The sequence below is a fragment of the Micromys minutus genome, assembly GCF_963924665.1.
Source record: "Micromys minutus genome assembly, chromosome: 1".
In the NCBI taxonomy this organism is placed as follows: Eukaryota; Metazoa; Chordata; class Mammalia; order Rodentia; family Muridae; genus Micromys; species Micromys minutus.
In genome coordinates this window covers 243064278-243080909 of record NC_137969.1, presented here as the reverse complement: position 1 = coordinate 243080909, position 16632 = coordinate 243064278, and the positions used below count along the sequence as shown (strand labels likewise).

General features: G+C 45.4%; 1 protein-coding gene across 1 annotated transcript in view; it reads right to left on the bottom strand.

The window, feature by feature from the left end:
• Nucleotides 1-12281: 12281 nt before the first annotated feature.
• The window catches only part of TDP1 (tyrosyl-DNA phosphodiesterase 1), a 69400-nt gene continuing 65049 nt past the window's right edge, over nt 12282-16632 (bottom strand). Inside the window, exon 16 of the mRNA XM_080909941.1 lies at nt 12282-12551. Within this exon, the coding sequence (XP_080766067.1) occupies nt 12478-12551 (74 nt within the window). The 3' untranslated portion in view covers nt 12282-12477. The remainder of the gene's footprint in view (nt 12552-16632) is intronic.

The following is a 16632-nucleotide window of genomic DNA, read 5'->3' as shown; positions in this document are numbered from 1 at the left end:
GGCACTGGAGGACAACCCCGCGAGGGTCGCTGCCGCGGACTTGTGCCCACGCCCCTGGGAGGATCCCGCTCTGCCGACCTTAGCCCGCCCTGCGTGCGGGCTCGCCCATGCCCGCCGCGCGCTCCCCAAGGCAGCGTGGATCTCCCGGCCGCCGCCTCCTCGGTTGTTCCTGTGGAGCCAGCTCCCCACGTCCGCCTGGACTCGTGGTTTCGAATCCGCTTTGTCGCCGCCGCCTCCTTGTCCGCGCTGGAGTTCTCCTTAAGGCTGAAGACCAGCGAGAGGGTCGGGGCACGGAGTCGGCTTCGGCTTCCTGTGAGGGTGCGAGCGACCCGGCTTCACCCGGGCTCCTAATTCTGCTCTGATTGGGGAGGGGGCGTGGCGTGCCTACAAGGCAAACTCCGCAGAACTTGAACTCGTCTTGAAGAAAACGTCGTGGGTCCAGAGAGAATCGGCGTTACGGTAAGATTAACATCAAGGTCCGGGTTCCTCGGAACATTGCTTTCCAAGCTGTAATGGCTGGGATGCAGGCTGTCCTCTGTCTTCGGTGCCTCTCCAGGTGGATCTGTATTGCCTATCAGTGACAACGTCCCGCCGAGCCTCTATCAACCAGAACAACCAGGGCTCAGAGGCTGGAACGGGTTTGGAGCAGACACACGGATGCAGGGACAGTACGAAGGGCTGATCAGCCGGCTCGGAATCTCCGCTGGGGTTCACAGGCTCCGCAGCAGCACGAGGGCGGACCGCTGTGGGGAGGAGAGCAGAGGGGGAGGTTGGAACAGTGAAGGAAGTTAGAAGCATCCTCCCGGGGAGCCTTTCTTGACTTCCCCCTAACCAGAGTGCCCTGGGCCTCTAGGCCCTGCACCGGGCGTTCTCTGTCGCCACGTGCCAGCCCTGCCTGCCCATCTCCCGGAGAGCTGGCCAGAAGAGTTCCATCTCTTCCAGCGGTTTTGATCGCCTCGGCTCTGTAGTTCTTGAGCAGTCAATGGCCCTAAGATGAGTGCTCCAAGCTACAACATGCAAGCCGGTAGCAGGGCTCTCCAGCGAACCGCTGGGGCGCCCACCCAGAGACCCCAACTTGCCATGGGCTCTGGAGCCGCTGTCGCGTTCGCGTCTCACCTCCCCAAACGCACCTGCTCTGTAGGACAGGTTCAGGATGGTCCCTGGCTTCCCTTCTCAAGTGCTCTTACCCTGCCCAGTAAGGCTGGGAGCAGAAGTCTGTGCCCAGAGCTGCCTTCTCTGTGGAGTGCTCAAACACTGCAACAGGTGGAGCTCTGCTGCTGGGCTGCCAACCGCGGCGACCGCACCCGGTGCCCGCCTCCTGGCCTCAGGGCCAGTCTCCTGCGCAGGTCTCCGCCCGCGCTCGCCAGGAGCTCGGAAGGCCAACCTCCGAGCAGCGAGGCTCCCACCCGGGTGTGCGGATCCCTGGAGGGGTTGCTTAAGAGCGAGGACAAGAGCCTCGATGGTCTGCGTGGGCTCCTCTAGAGCCAGAAGAGGGCGCTGCGTACCCTCCAGCCACACCTGGTCCCCAGCAGTTTAGCCGCAGGGGATCGAATATATCAACGTGAAGGAATGGATTCCTAGCCACCCACAACCTAAGCAGAATTTCTCCGCCTTTGGAGAGAGTGGTCCCAGGAGACCCACCCACGATACTCGCCAGAAACAGAACTAGAAAAGCTTGCAGTTCTGTTGAATAGATGCAAATGGAGAGGAAGAACTTTAGAGAGTATTGGGTACACCCAGGGTGAGTATCCCAATTGCCTTTACTAGTTTAAGAAAAATTTCAAGTACATCAAAACCGGATGAATTTTACAACGATACAACACCATCTACATTCTACAAGTGATAGCTTACCGGCCTTGATTATATTTACCCATTCCCTTCCATTCACCAGCCCACTCAGGATACAGTTTGAAAGGTTGTAGACACCCATACACTTTCACCCCACCTCCAACCAGTATTAGCCATCATTAAGAGTTCCATGCTCAGATGTTTGCTTTTGTGGTAAACATCGAATACAATGACATGCAAATATATCATTAGCTGAGTTCTGACAAACTCTTTTTGGGAGCCCTTATCATAGAAAAGCCACCAACTGATTAAACCTCCCACAAATATCTTCCCAGCAAATCCCCACCCACATCCCTGCAGAGGTAACCACTGGTCTGATTTTCTTTCTTTTTTCTGCCATGGATTATTTCTCTTTTATAGAACGTGGTTTTGCCTATTCAGGTCTCTGGACTCATGAGAACCAGTTTTGTGTCTTACATAAAGTGTGCTTCGGAAGCACTGCCTAGCATTGATTCAAAGTAGCTCTTCTAACCACCAACAATGCAGTGTGCCTGCCAGTTTAGTTTCAAACCCTCTGTACACAGGAACATAGACTTATCTCCTTGGGGTTGTGTGTTTTCTGGATAGCTTGCATATTGGACATTTGTATTTCTTTGTAAATGGTTGGAATGTTTTGCCCACTCAAAGGCTTGGTCTTGGGGCTGGGAAGATGGCCGAGTCAGCAAAGAGCTCATCACACAGGCATGAGGACCGGAGTCCCAGCTCCCCAACACACACATAAAGGATGAGTGGATCAGTAGACTTTTGAAATCCCAGTCTTCCTGGGCAGGTAGGGACCGGTGGAGCTGACTAGCCACACCTCCTTAGCCAAATCAGGTTTGGAGAGAGCCTCCTCTGGTTTCCACTTGCACACATGTGCACTCACATACAAAGTACACACATGCACACACACACAATCTGGGCCCTATTATTGAAGTGCAGCATTTTATATAATCTAGACTACCAGTCCTTTCTTAGATGTGTATTTTGCAGCTATTATTTTTTTTTCTTCTCTGGAATACCTACTTGTATTATTACATAAACAAACAACCCCCCCCCAAAAAAAACCCAAAACAACAAACAACCAACCCCCCAAAACTTTCCTGACAAAGTTTTGTGTTTTGGTAAAGTCCAATTTTCCAATTTGTAATGTTTGATACCCTTTTGCATTATATTATTGCTGCTTTCAAGGTCATATTTTTTTTTGTCTCCCCTATTTTGTATCTTTGGTCTGAGTGGTTTAGAGTTATTGTGCAAGTGAGACAAGGTTCATATTGTTCAAAAGCATACTCACTTTTTCTAATGGCATTTATTGAGAAGAAAAGTAAGTAGGAACACACTTATTTCAGTGTTGAGGTAAATATTAAAAAGACAGCTTAACCTTATACCGCCCCCACCACCTCCAAGGTCTCACTCCCTGGGCACCACTCTAGCATGGAGCAGAGCACTGGGACTCTGACTCAGTCACTGGGTCCACAAGCCACACTCTCCACATGATCCCTTCCCAGGCGGTTCACTCTGCCCGCCCTGCTGCTTCTGTCCTGGGTGGATACCACCACCTGGCGTGCTCCTTTCCACTACCACCCAGCACAAATGTGACTCCAGAGCCCGGTAGCTTTGCAAGCAGGTTTATATATTAAATTCTCAATTCACAAACCCTCTACACAGTAAGATTACATCCAATGGACAATGCATGATACAATGACCTACATAAACCCTTAAACATATTCATATCTACCTACCGCCAATTACAACCACCTGGATCTAGAGCTTTCTTCCCCAGCTCCATCTTGATTTTCCTGGAATCTCCTGCCTCCACTTCCGCTCCTTGACCTTTCCCTGCCTATCTCTCTCTTGTCCAATCATGCATCACCTTAACATAAATCTATGTTTCAGAAACTTTATTTTGTCCATTATCTAATTACCTAGTTATTATGCCCATAAAAAACATTTTAAATTTGAACTTTATAGCTCTTGAAGTCAAGAAATGCAAAGACTCCAACTTAGCTTTTCTTTTTCAATATTTCTTTGGATGTAATAAATTGTTTCCACTTTAAAAATTGAAGAACTGTGGTTTTCAAGACAGGCGTCTTTAACACAGGCACAGAAAAAGTCTATGCTATCTTGATTAGGACTGTTACATCTTTTTTGGGAAGAAGTGGTATTTTGATGATTCATGAACAAGTCTATCTCTGCATACATGTAGCTCTCCCTTGTTATAGTACAGAGAACTTGCACAAATCTAACATACAGATTTGTTTGTTCTCCTGATTGTATTAAGCATAGAAACTCAGATGTTTTATCTTTTCATGTTTGCCATTGTATCCCATAAACTTTCGGCATTCATTCATTCATTAGTTTCAACGGAGTTTCTATGTATGTAACTATGTCACCTGAAGTGGAGGTTTATTTTAACTAAAAAAAAAAAAAAAAAAAAAAAAAAAAAAAAAAAAAAAAAAATCTTGTCTTATTGCAGGGTCTAATAATAAGGTACAGAGGGTTGGGGGCAGGTTATTTTTGTTAAGCTCTAAGGAATCCATCATCTTGTTACAGATGCTGTGGGCTGCGGGTTTGCCATAGATGTTCTTAGGACTCCCCCATCCCAAAGATTTCTTTGTGAAGTCCTAGCTGTCCTGGAACTCACTCTGTAGACTAGGCTCATCTAGAACCCAGAGATCTGACTGCCTCTGCCTTCCTAGTGCCAGGATTAAAGGCTTGAGCCACCACTGCTCAGATAGATGCCCTTTTTGAGGTGAAGATATTTCTCTTTATTTTTATTTCTAGTTTTGTGATGTCCTCTTTCTGTCAAACAAAGCAAAGATGACTTAAATTTCGTCAAATGCTTTCTCTGTATCTATAATCTTATGATTTTCTCTGTGGAGAGCTTTTTGGCACCACTGGATAGTTGGCAGGAATTTTTTACTTCACCAGGACAGTCAGAAACTAGCCTAGGCAGAAATCTGACTCTGGCTCTATACTTAGGAAACTGGCCGGGATTAAGAACATTTGCATTTGAAGCTCAGGGCAGAGCATTTACATTTGTAGCTAGGGGAAGGCTCAGTGATGTAGGTGTGGCAGTTTCTTGTCTCTTGGGATCCCCTCTTGTCCCTGTTCTCCACACCTAGCCCTCAGAAAGATGTTTACAGGATTTTTGATTATTAACATGATCTTTCCCTGACTCAGAACTGATGTTATCTTTCTGCATGTAATTAAAGTGGTTTAAAAGAGGATTGAATAAAGAAGGCTTCACTTCAGCCCCAGAACTGGCTGAAGTCTTGTTACAATTTTGACTAACTGTATTTCCTCACTCCTGCCCTGGGGAACCTGTTGTTTGACCGATCTAGTATCAGACAATTCTCTATTCTGTTAATATGTTAGATTTCATCAATTTATCATTTCTACTTAAGGATAAACTATAAAGCATATGAACATTTAAAAGCATGTCAGTTTTGAGATAAAGTTTACTTGGGACCGTATTCCATTTTTATTTTTCTACTTTTTAGGTTTGCTGTGGGTTATTTTTTTCTCCTAGCTACTTAGGAGGAAAAGCTCTTGCCACCTATGTGGCAAGATCACTGATTTTAGACTCTTACTTCAAAAGTGTCTTAATATTCGTAACTACATATAATTTGTTTGGGCCAAATCAACTGTCATTTCCCCACTCCTTTTCCCTCCCATCTCTCTTTCTCTCTCTCTCTCTCTCTCTCTCTCACACACACATACACACACACACCCTTTAGTGATTCTTATATGTGCATTGTATGGGACCATATACTAGAGGATGGGTAGACTCAGGGACCCCATCCCTGAAGAAAACCGACATTCCTTCTCTTAGGAGTTGGCAGTTGTCAATAATTCCTCAAATAGGGGTGAAATTTTGAGCCCCTCTCCCATCCATGCTGGGATTTTTGGCTGGCTTGGTCTTGTGTGTGTGGTTTCAGGCACTGGGTTCATGTGTACAATGGTGCCGGCATGCTTGGCAAATGCTGTTTTATTATAGACATATTTCCCTCTGGCTCTTACAATCCCCCTGCCCTCTCTTCTGTGGTAGATTTCTTTTCACTAACACTTTTTTTTCCTAAAGTTTTTCCAGTTTAGTTCAGTGCTTCCAGAACTATAAACATATTTTTGGGGGGATGTAGTATTTTGTGAAAATATTTTTTCTCTTTTGGCTTGTGACACATATAGAAATGTTTCCCTTAATTTTTGATTAAAAAACTTATTTCATGCGTACTTCAGAGGCCCTTTTAATGGTTTAGTTCGACAGTCTGTCTTAGTGAGCACACTGGCTCTTCTGTAGCTGTAAGTGTGCAAAGCTGTGGCCACTCATTTTGGTAAAGGTATCTATGAGAGCTTCTTAGCTCCTCTTCTTGTTCTAGTTAATTCTATGGATTGGCAAAAGGGGGGCAGACATCTATTTAATACAGCGTCTTCATGTTCTGTTTATGTGGGAAGCCTTGGAGACAGAGGACTTTAGAGGATACCAATGACAGCCTTCCCCCACCTGACATTTGCATGTCATTTCCAACCCGTTTACTTATAAGCCGTCATGTCACCCTCTTTACATATTTAGGTCCTTACCTCTACTTCCCCCCCCTTAACTAACCATCAACTAACTCACAGCTGCCTCTTGTCTCAGCCAACCAGCATTCTGACCTCAACAGTTTCTAAAACTGAGCCTGGAGGCAAGCCTTCCCATGAACAAAGCATCTGCTCAGGGGCTCCTAAGGTCCTATGGCAGCAGCTGGGACTCTTAAATCTACCCATTTTTCTGAAGTTAGGTGGTCTGGAAGAAGGGCTGTGGCAGTGTCGGCTTCCATGGGGTACCCATTTCCTTTTCTGTGCTGTTTGCTAAGTTCCAAAGGCTCCACAAGTTGCCTGGTCCAGATTTGTTATCACGGACCAGACAGAATCTTTATGACTTTGATGGAGTTGTCACTCTGCTCATGGTACCTTTCCTTGTCCTTATAATCCTCCTACCTTACAGATTGTAACAGGAGGATGTGGGCATTAGAGGACTTGCCTAAGGTTGCATAGCTTGGAGGGAAAGAGCTAGCTAATTCTAATGAGTCTCCAGCACCCTGAAGCTCCCAGTATCAATTCAGTTCTCAAGCCTGAACTGGGGTGACTGTCAATTCAGGGTGGTGAACCAGCAAACCTAGAAAGGAATACATTTACAGTGGAACCCTGTAAACACTAAGCTATGTAAATAAAAACAAAACCTGACCCACTCAGTGCTAGATCCAAGTATTTTTGACTCCATCTCATCCAAAAGTACTGGGTGATCCACTGACTTGATTAACAGGGATTTCATGATTCACCATGAGTTGTCATCCTTGGTTTGAAACGTTAGTTCTAGAACATTCAGGTTACACAGAGCTCATCTATCTATGCAGCTTTCCAGAAACCTGGGTTTTAAAACATATCCTACAAGCTTGTGTAGTTTGAGGAGCAGGCACAGAAAGGGCCTCCCAGCACCATATCAACGCTGCTCCCAGATGTGCTTGTTGCTTGGAATGGACACCATGTTTTCCATCCATCTCTGGTACCTGGTATCCACAGAATGTACTCAAGTTGGTCCACTGGGGGCATCCAGACTTCTGGCTGGAGATGTCTGGGAAATGATTTCTTTTTTCTGGGTTGGCTAACTGAAGTAAGATGGGATTCTGGGCTAATCTCAGCCTCCAGGTGGGGAGAGCTTCTGTGAGAAAGATGGCCAGATTCTCATGAGCAGAGCTGAGATCCGGACACAGTCGTAATTATACTGTGGATCCTCTGGCCTCAGCACCCTCAATGAATCTCAGCTAAAGGCTCTCTTTATACTCAAGACTCATTAACCCGGTTTCTGTAACTATGGAAGGAAGCATCCTGACTGATGTATCCTTTCATTAAAATATTGAAAAAAGGTTACAGAATGGCAAATGATTATCAAGACTTCTAAATTACAGCAAAGTCAATTATCTGAACACAATCAGCATTCAGTTGTCAGGATAATTTCTAAAGAACCAAAGAACAGGCAGCAGTGCAAGGCACATACTGTGACATCATCTGTGTCCTTGGCCACAGAAAGGGACATGTGCTGGCTTGGCCAAGACTGATCCTGCACCAGAGATGAGGCCCAGCTATTTTGTTCACTAGCTAGCTGGGTGACCTTGAGCCTTATACGCCCCTCTATGACACAGAAGAGAATCAATCTCACCTGTGCCACAATGTGGAGATATGGACATGGTCAGCTATGACCAAACTGACCCACAACAAATGCCTTACAGATACCAATTCTCCTATGCAGTTTCATCCTGAGTATCTTCTTACTTGTGAGTACTGGAAAACAGTTCGGCCCAAATACCTCCCACTTAATAAATAGCAAGAGCTCTTTGAAAAGGTCAATTACATTGCTCCCTGCAACTTGTGTTTTGTCAGACTGGTTTCAATGGAGCGTCTCACTGTCTAAAGGAAAGGGCTGCTTTCATCAATTAGCTGGGTTCTGCTTTGAGATGGGCCACTTTGGACACTAAACCACAGGACCCAGATCACACTGAGACTTCGAAAGCTGCCACCCTCATTTGCATGTCACCCTTTTTGTTAGTAAGTATCCCAGTACCTAATTTCCTGGGCTTGCTGCCTCTTGCTCTCTCTAGCATCTGGCATCTGGTCTCATTTTTGCTACATTGTACTTTGCTCTAGTCAGTAGAAGCTGCAGGCTTCAATCAGAGAATGTAACAGAATAAACTCAACAGTGCTGATTTCAGCCCTCCACACTCAGCCTGCTCGGCAGGAAGCTAGCCTGGCTTTAGTTATTCAGTGACTCAGGCCTGCATACTAATGTGGCGTTTAGTGTTGGGGTTTATGTGCTTCTAGTTGGCTCTGACATGCCAACCATAATTTGTTATTACAGTGGATGGGAGCACACAGCCTTGTATCTATAGTTACATCTCATATATACGAAGCCTGTCCCTGGCCAGAACACTGAACACCTGCCACAGTTACTGCCTGGCCACAGAACAGGGCATGGGGACTACAATGTCTAGTCTAGGTTCAAATCCCAGCGATGTGATTTGGAGAGATAATCTGCTTACAGATGAGAATCAGAGAGCCTCTTTGATAGTGTCATTAGAAGACGGTATAAAACATAGGCAACAGTGCTGGGAAGATAGAGCTCAGGGACCAGTGGGCGCACCGGGCTCAGTGACGACCACCTGCTCCATGCTGGCTCAGTATAGGCATGTCACAGGAGCAAATGGCTTGTGTGTGTGCCCTGTAAGAGCAATGCATCTAAAGTATACTTGACAGAATATAAAAGGAAATGGTAGTTAAGTACAACTTCCTATAAAAAAAAGGTGGTTTACAATATTATCTTGTCTGAGTTATTGCTTAAAACAAACAAGCTAGTAAGATAATTTCCAAAGGCTTTACTGTAATTGGATCTGACCTATGCATAACATGTAATCAGTAGAGCTTTAGATTCACCCCTATACTAGAGTTAAGTCCTGTTGGTGACCGAGTTCTTACGTAGACTCGTCTTATAATTTTTATCAATCCCACCAATAGAGCTGTTGTCCTGTACATGTATGCAGACAGCACCTGTGCAAACCTTCATCTCCAGGTGCTCTTCAGTCAAAAGCATGTGTTCTCAAGCTCTTCCTTCCATTCTTAAGGATGGGATTGTACCTGTAATTCTCTGGTAATGAAAGCCAAATGCTCTCCCCCAAACTAAAGTATCTAAGAAATGCTGCAGGAATCAGGAGCACGGCTGCTCTTGTAGAAGATGGGGGTTCAGTTCCCAGCAGCCATGTCAGACAGCTCACAACCCTCTGTAACTCCACCTCCAAGGGCTCCAGTGTCCTCTTCTGACCTCCAAAGATACCTGTATACATGTGGCATAGATTTATGAAGACACATAAATAAAAATAAAACTTAAATCACCTAGATCATTCTGAAATGGTTTTCATAATCAGTAAGAATGCTTATAAGTTAGCCTAGACAATCAGCTTTTTGTAGAGGAACAAAAGATATGACAAAATCGATCCAAGATTCTTATTCTAAACATGCTAAATCTTGTACATAAACCATATTCTCTTGAAAGTCATCCAACATTTAAAAAATTTGTATTCAGGGAAACCATCTAACATTTACTGCAAAATAGGACAACTGAGCTTGCTCTGTGTGGCATGATGTGGTGTAGTGTGAGAGCTGGTGTGGCAGCAGAACTGAATCTGGTCCAGAACGTCATGTGGACATCCCTTGCAGCTTCGGTTCCTCATCTGTAGAGCAGGGACTTAAGCACAGGATACAGAGGGAAGCTCAGGAACCACGGGCTGTTTCTGTCATGTGGAAAAACAGCCTCACAAGCTGTGGTTCCTTGTGCTCATGTGTGGGACACTCCTCTGATCAGTCTGTTGGCAATGACAGAGAAGCTGAAGTTGCCTGTTTCACTTGGTGCAGAGGCCTCAGAAAATAGAGAAAGTCACTCTAAAGTGCGTCTGAGAGGAGGTGGGAAATAAAGGACAGAAGGGGCCACCATGTTTCACACAGGCAGAGGGGCTGATTCAGCTTGGGAAGCTGAGCAGGAATCTGTGAATAATGAAGTACAATTTTCTTAGAAACACCACCAGTGAGACTATGGTATAACTCTGTAGCACTTTGGATAAACTATCTACTTCCAAGAGGAAAAAGAGGAGGAATGTAGATTGTCCTGAAGCTGTTCGTATTTTAATGCTAATTCCACTTCCTAAGAAGTGCAGCCTTGTCAGTACTCAGGACTTCATCAGGACCTTCTCATTTTAATTAGTAAATTAAAGGTGAGAGCCAGTGAGTGGGCAGGGTAAGAGAAGTGGAGAAAGAGAGACAGAGGACAGAGGACTGGAGAGGACTGAGAAGTTCCAAGATAGACCTCCGGAAGGATGAATTAGATCCAGGTGGGCTTAATTGGTGTTAAGTAATTATGAACATTTTAAGGATTTTATAGGTCTAATATCTCATATAGAAGGGCAACTTGTATCTTTGTCTATTTGATGGAATCTTATTGTGTAGAGGGTTTGTTGATTGAGAGTTTGATATATAAACTTGTATGAAAAGCTATTGGGCATTAGAGTTGTGTTTGCGCTGGGATTTGGGGTAAAGAAATGCCCCAGGGATGGAGGCAGTAAACTGCCAAGGGAAGGGAGTTGTGAGTGAGTGAGACTGTGGGGGTGGTTAGGACAGAATGACAGTCTGCGTGTGCCTCCATACTAGAAGTGGGCCTGCGCAGTAAGACTGAGGGGGTGATAAAGAGATAAGCAATTCCTTCTTTAATATTTACTGCAACAGAGGAAAAAAAGAAGGAGGAAGAGGAGGAGGAGAAATAAAAGGATAGGAGAAAGAAGAAAGGGAAAGGAAGAGGAATGAAGAAGAGGAAGAGAGAAGGAGGAAGAAGGAAGGAAGGGAAAGAAGAAGAAGAGGAAAAAGGAAGAGGAAGAAAAAGGGAAGAAGGGGAAAGAAGAAGGAGGACAAAGAAAAAGAGGAAAGAAAAGGAAGGAGGAGGATAAGGAAGAGGAGGAAGAAGAGGAATAGGAGGAGGAGGAAGAGCCCATATAAGTAAAGGCGAGCGGTTTTGGAAACCCATGTGTTCTCATTTACTCCTTAGGCATTACTTCCTTTGTGTTAGCAACTGTCTAGAAAGCATGTGGGCTTGGATTAGACCTGAGAAGGGCACAGGTTTGCAGACACTTGGAGCACAAATCTGTTGAGAGTGGATAAGTCTCTGATGTTGCTGCCATCTTTCTCCAAGGTTCTATAGAACCTCTATTAAGTGAGCTGTCAGGGCCCTGCTGGTCTATTGGAGTATGATCAGAGGAACAACCTGTAACAAGCACACAAAGCAAGCCATGGACTTGAGGTTCCCATGATGATTGGCTGCAGGACACTCAGAGCAGCCTCGCACCTTTCTCAGGCTGTGCACGCTGTGTACCTGTGGCCTGAGCTCCAGTTCCTTCCAGGTGCTGGTGGCGACTCCCTGCAACAGTACTGCCATTGATTTAGTCTTGCAGCTGGAGGACCAATGCATGGGCATCTGGGGTACTTGGCTTAGGGCTGGCACCGCCACTACGTTGCCTTCTTCTGCCAGTGCTCAGGTCTGTAGCTCTTTTCATAGTATCCAGGAAGATTGAACACTTGAGGGTAGAGAGAACAAATGGTCCTGCTCTCTCTCTGAACATGAAGATCATCTCTGGACATGGACAGTGGAAACGCCCAGCACAAAGTCGAACTCTGATTTGGAAATCTGGCAGCATCACTGAACCTTGAGCTCACCACTTGGGCTAGGCTGGCTAGCCAGTGAAGCTCAGGAATCCCACTGCCCTCCCTGGGTTACAGGTACACAAGTAACATGCCCATTTTTTGCCCATGCTTGCTGGGGATTGACAATTGCATTCCAGGCCTGTACACATTTTTAAATACTATGAAATTTAATAGCTTGATTTTAAGGATATATAAACGTGAATTAAGAAAATAACACCTTTTCTTTAATAAGAATCTTGACAATAACCACCAGACACAGCCAAGATCGACCTCTGAGAGGAGTCTTGTATTGGGTGCAAGACTTTAAGGGAGATGAATGTCCAGTATAGACAAGAACATCCAATGCCTTACACTCAAATGTCACAGCACTTCGTCTCAGGAGGGCACCCACATGTTGCCATGTGTATCAGGTGCTTTGACATAAGGAATGTTCCAAATCCATGGCCGATCTGGGGAGGAAGCACATCACATTACATTTACTTGGACTATCACAGAATGTATGTATTTGCTACTGGGATCAAAGCATTTGGTGCTCAGCTTTTCAACTTGTGAAGAATATTTTATGAATCAGCCCCACATCCCATGATAACTACCGCCTGCAGACAGTGGCTTTTGTAAAGGCTCATGTTAAAACTGAGGGTTGGATGAGCATGAGGAACTGGCCAGGAGAAAGCTACATGAAGCCACATAGCATGTAGGACATAGCACCTGACAAAGGACCCCCTTCATGTGCACGAGTGTACTCTTTCCTGTGCATGTGGTGTTCGGAGGCCAGGGGTTACAGGTACATGCCACCATGTCCTCCTCTGTGTGGGTGCTGGGATCTGAACTCAGGTCCTCATGCTTGCACAGAGCTTACCCACCAAGCCACCCCCAGCCTTTCTCTACTTTTAGGAAGCTGATGAAAGCAGGGCAGCAGCTGGCACATTTCTGCTTTCAGCTGCTCAGACAGAACTAAGAGGCTTTGGGTCATATGCCCAGAATGTTTTCGTTATATTAAAGGTTAATGATCAACAAGACAAGAAGATGTCTATAAATGACTGAAGACTAATGTCACAGAAGCAACAAGTCTGGGCCTGTTCTCTAGGAAGATGGCCTGTGAAGGCTACAGCACAATGAGGATGTTCACTAAATGGGGCTTTTCCCTTCTCTCTCCCTCTCTCTCTCTCCCTCCCTCTCTCTCTCTCTCTCTCTCTCTCTCTCTCTCTCTCTCTCTCTCTCTCTCTCTCTCACACACACACACACACACCGGAGTTGACATTAGAAATCATCTAGTCATTCTTTACCTTATTCATTGATGCAGGGTCCTCAATTGAATGTAGAGCTCGCCAATACAACTAATCTGATTGGCCTGTTTATTGTGGCAATCCCACTACCTTCTGACCACTGGAATGACAAGTGGGCCACCATATGCACCTGCTATTTCTATGGCTTCTGGGGACTCCAGTCACCATACTTGTGAAACCACTGCTTAAACAACTAATAACTTATCTCCCAGTATCATAAGCCATTCTCACAACACATGCTATGGGCACAGTGGAACCATTTTGAAAGAACCATGAGATGGGTAGTGTGCAGATAGTCCCAGGTTTAAAGGAAGTCCCCATCATTGCCTAGGTAAGAATTATAGAAGATGGACTTTTAAGGCCACAATGCTTATTGTAAATAGCTTTCCTCAGTCTTAAGGATGGCCAGGCAGTGACCCAGCCCTATAAATCTGACTTTGGGATCTTTCCTTCTTTCCCTAAAGAAGTAATGGCCACTCAAAGGGAAGCGTGTTTGTGTCTAGTAACCTCAGAGCAAACATGCCAACAGCCACTCAGGGGAGGATCTGAAGGAGTTCCAAAGACGGCAACAAACTGTCTTTAAATCCTTATTGTCTCTGGCCTTGAAAGCATGGAACAAACCCTTTTTTGTTGACTCACCAAGCTTGATGGAGCCTGGTAATCCCAGGGCATCCAGGTTTGTTTTTCAAAAAGACTGAGGGCCTGGGGGCTAATGTCTTGAACCTGACTTCCCACCTCCTGTACCTGAATCCTTTACCCATCTTCCTCTTGTTCTGTGGGGCGACACAGCCCTGCTTCATTCAAGGAACCTTGATTCTTGCCATGCGTACTTCACTGCAATGCCTGGCACAGGGCAGACTCACTACCCTGCCAACAACTTCCAGATCAGTACTGCATCTATTCCTCTCCCTCACACCAGGCAACAGGACCAGGCAAGGACCTGGGACCTATTGGCAGATCTCTGAAGCTCTCCTTTACAAACAAGCAGAATGCCAGCACCCTTGGGTAGATCATTTCCCAAGCTGGCTAACAGGCCTGCCACCTCTTGGAGAGACAGAAAAACAGCCACAGGGAGAAGTGGGTGGCTGTGCCACTACTGTACTTTTGTGCTAGTGACTACTGGAAATACACCTTTAACACTCATTGGCTTGGAGGAAACCTGCTTTTAAGCAATCCTCTTAAATCTTCTGGAAGCATCTCAAAAGATAGCCTGCCTTGTAATCGACTCACACATAGCTACTGAGTGCAGACTAGATGCCAGGTGCTACAGACAGAAAGGTGAGCCAAATCTGTCGGCCTCATCGAGGGAAGTTACATTCCAAAGTGGAAGGTAGAAAAGCAGGTGGCTGTATGTAGCTGTTACTGTGTCTGGGGTTGGTTCCCTAGCAGGTTCATTAGAGCCTCCCTGGACAGCACGTTAGAGTAAGATCTTTCTAGGCCCCAGACCAGAAAGCTTGCCTCACTGGATCTGGACTGGGTAAGGCAATGCACATTTGGATCAAGTTCTAATGCTGACCTCAACCCTGTAGGAGTTTAGGATCTAAGGTAAAGAAAACAAAATGTTGTCTGAACGCCCACCCCCACCCCTCTTTGTGGTACAGCAAAGGGGCATGGCCATGTCTGCAGTTAGGTAAACAGACCAGGAGGACAGACAAGAAGGCAGCTTTGGAGGTGAGCAACGAGGAGGCATGCTAAGGTTCACCGCACCTGGACAGCTAGGGATGACAGTCTGAAGGTTCACCACCTTTCTGCTTTTACTTCATCTCCCTTTGGCTGCTTAGGGACCTCTCTGCTAACTCCAAACTTAGTTCTCTTTGGAGTGGGCATATGTTAAGTACGGAGGGTGAAACCAGTCTACCTGTGCAGGCTTGACCAAGGTAACCCAAGTGTCTCAGGCTCCTTATTTGGAAAATGGGATTTGTACTGCAGCAGTCCTGTTGGGAGTTATGAAGATAAATTAATTCATGTCACAAGCTTGCATCAGCCCCTGGTATACTAGAGGCACTCAAGCAGTGTTGGGTGCTGTGGTAATCACCAGGGCCTTCATTGCTTAGGAATGAGGAATATCAGTGTCCTGTGAAAGTTCTGACAGGGTTTACAACAATCAGACAAATGCAAATAAGCACACAATCCCTGTCTGCCTGTGATTGGCTCTTTTCTTTTCTTCTCCCCTTTAAGGACTGGCCCAGGGTTAAGGGCCTATAACTGTTACTGCCAGGCCCAAACCCTTTCTTAGGTCAGAGCACCATCCCCCTGCCCCCCCAGAGCAGTGTGAGGGAAGAGGTGGGTAAAGAGACAAGCTCGAGAGGGTTCTAGGACGTTCTATTTCAGCCAACCCAGGAAACCAGGTGTATAAAGACAGCCCAACTTGAAATACAAGGGAAGTTCTAAAACATGGTCCTGTTCTTTAGCAAACTTAGCCGAAATGCAATGGCTTATAAGGACAGCATCATTGTTAACTGAGCCACCCCCACTGTTTCCTCCTGAGGAACCACTGATCTGGGAATGTCTACACGGGAGCAGAACACCATCTGGTGGGATGAAGAACAACTCACCTCGCTGAACACCAAGTGCTTATTTCAAGGGATTAACTGCATGGTTATTCCAACAATAATTTTCTTAAGATTCCCCACCACAAACTCTCTGGAAGCTGAGCTGGTAGTTTACTTCCTCCTTCTGCTTTAATGAAACAAATACAGATTTCATTAAAGGAGGAGACCAAAATTCTAGGATTTTCATCTTGGAAGCAGGCACAAGTTGGTGAGTTCCAGGCCAGCCAGCACTATAGTGATTAAAAAAAAAGAATTCATTGTAAAAAATTTTTTTTCTAGATGTCTTATTAAAACACCCTCCATTTTCAAGATTTTCCTTTTGGAAAAATAGGTCTTTAAAAATAAAACATATCAATTTTAAGTAACTACTCTCTCTCTCTCTCTCTCTCTCTCTCTCTCTCTCTCTCTCTCTCTCTCTCTCTCTTTAAAATTTGGAAAGGACGACTGAATCAACTTCCCATCTACCCAAGAAGAATAAATTATCAGTTTGGACTTCATAATTAAGTGATAGTTGTGACTGGTCTAGGCTGAACTTATTCTGATATTACCTGAATACAAGGAACTATTCTAAGCTAATGAACAGCTGTTCTATTTGGGATCAGTGGTTCTGAAATGGTTTAGAGGATTATGTGTACTGTGTATGTGCTGAACCTGAACTTGGTATCTCAGGTGCCTCTTCTTTACACCTCAGT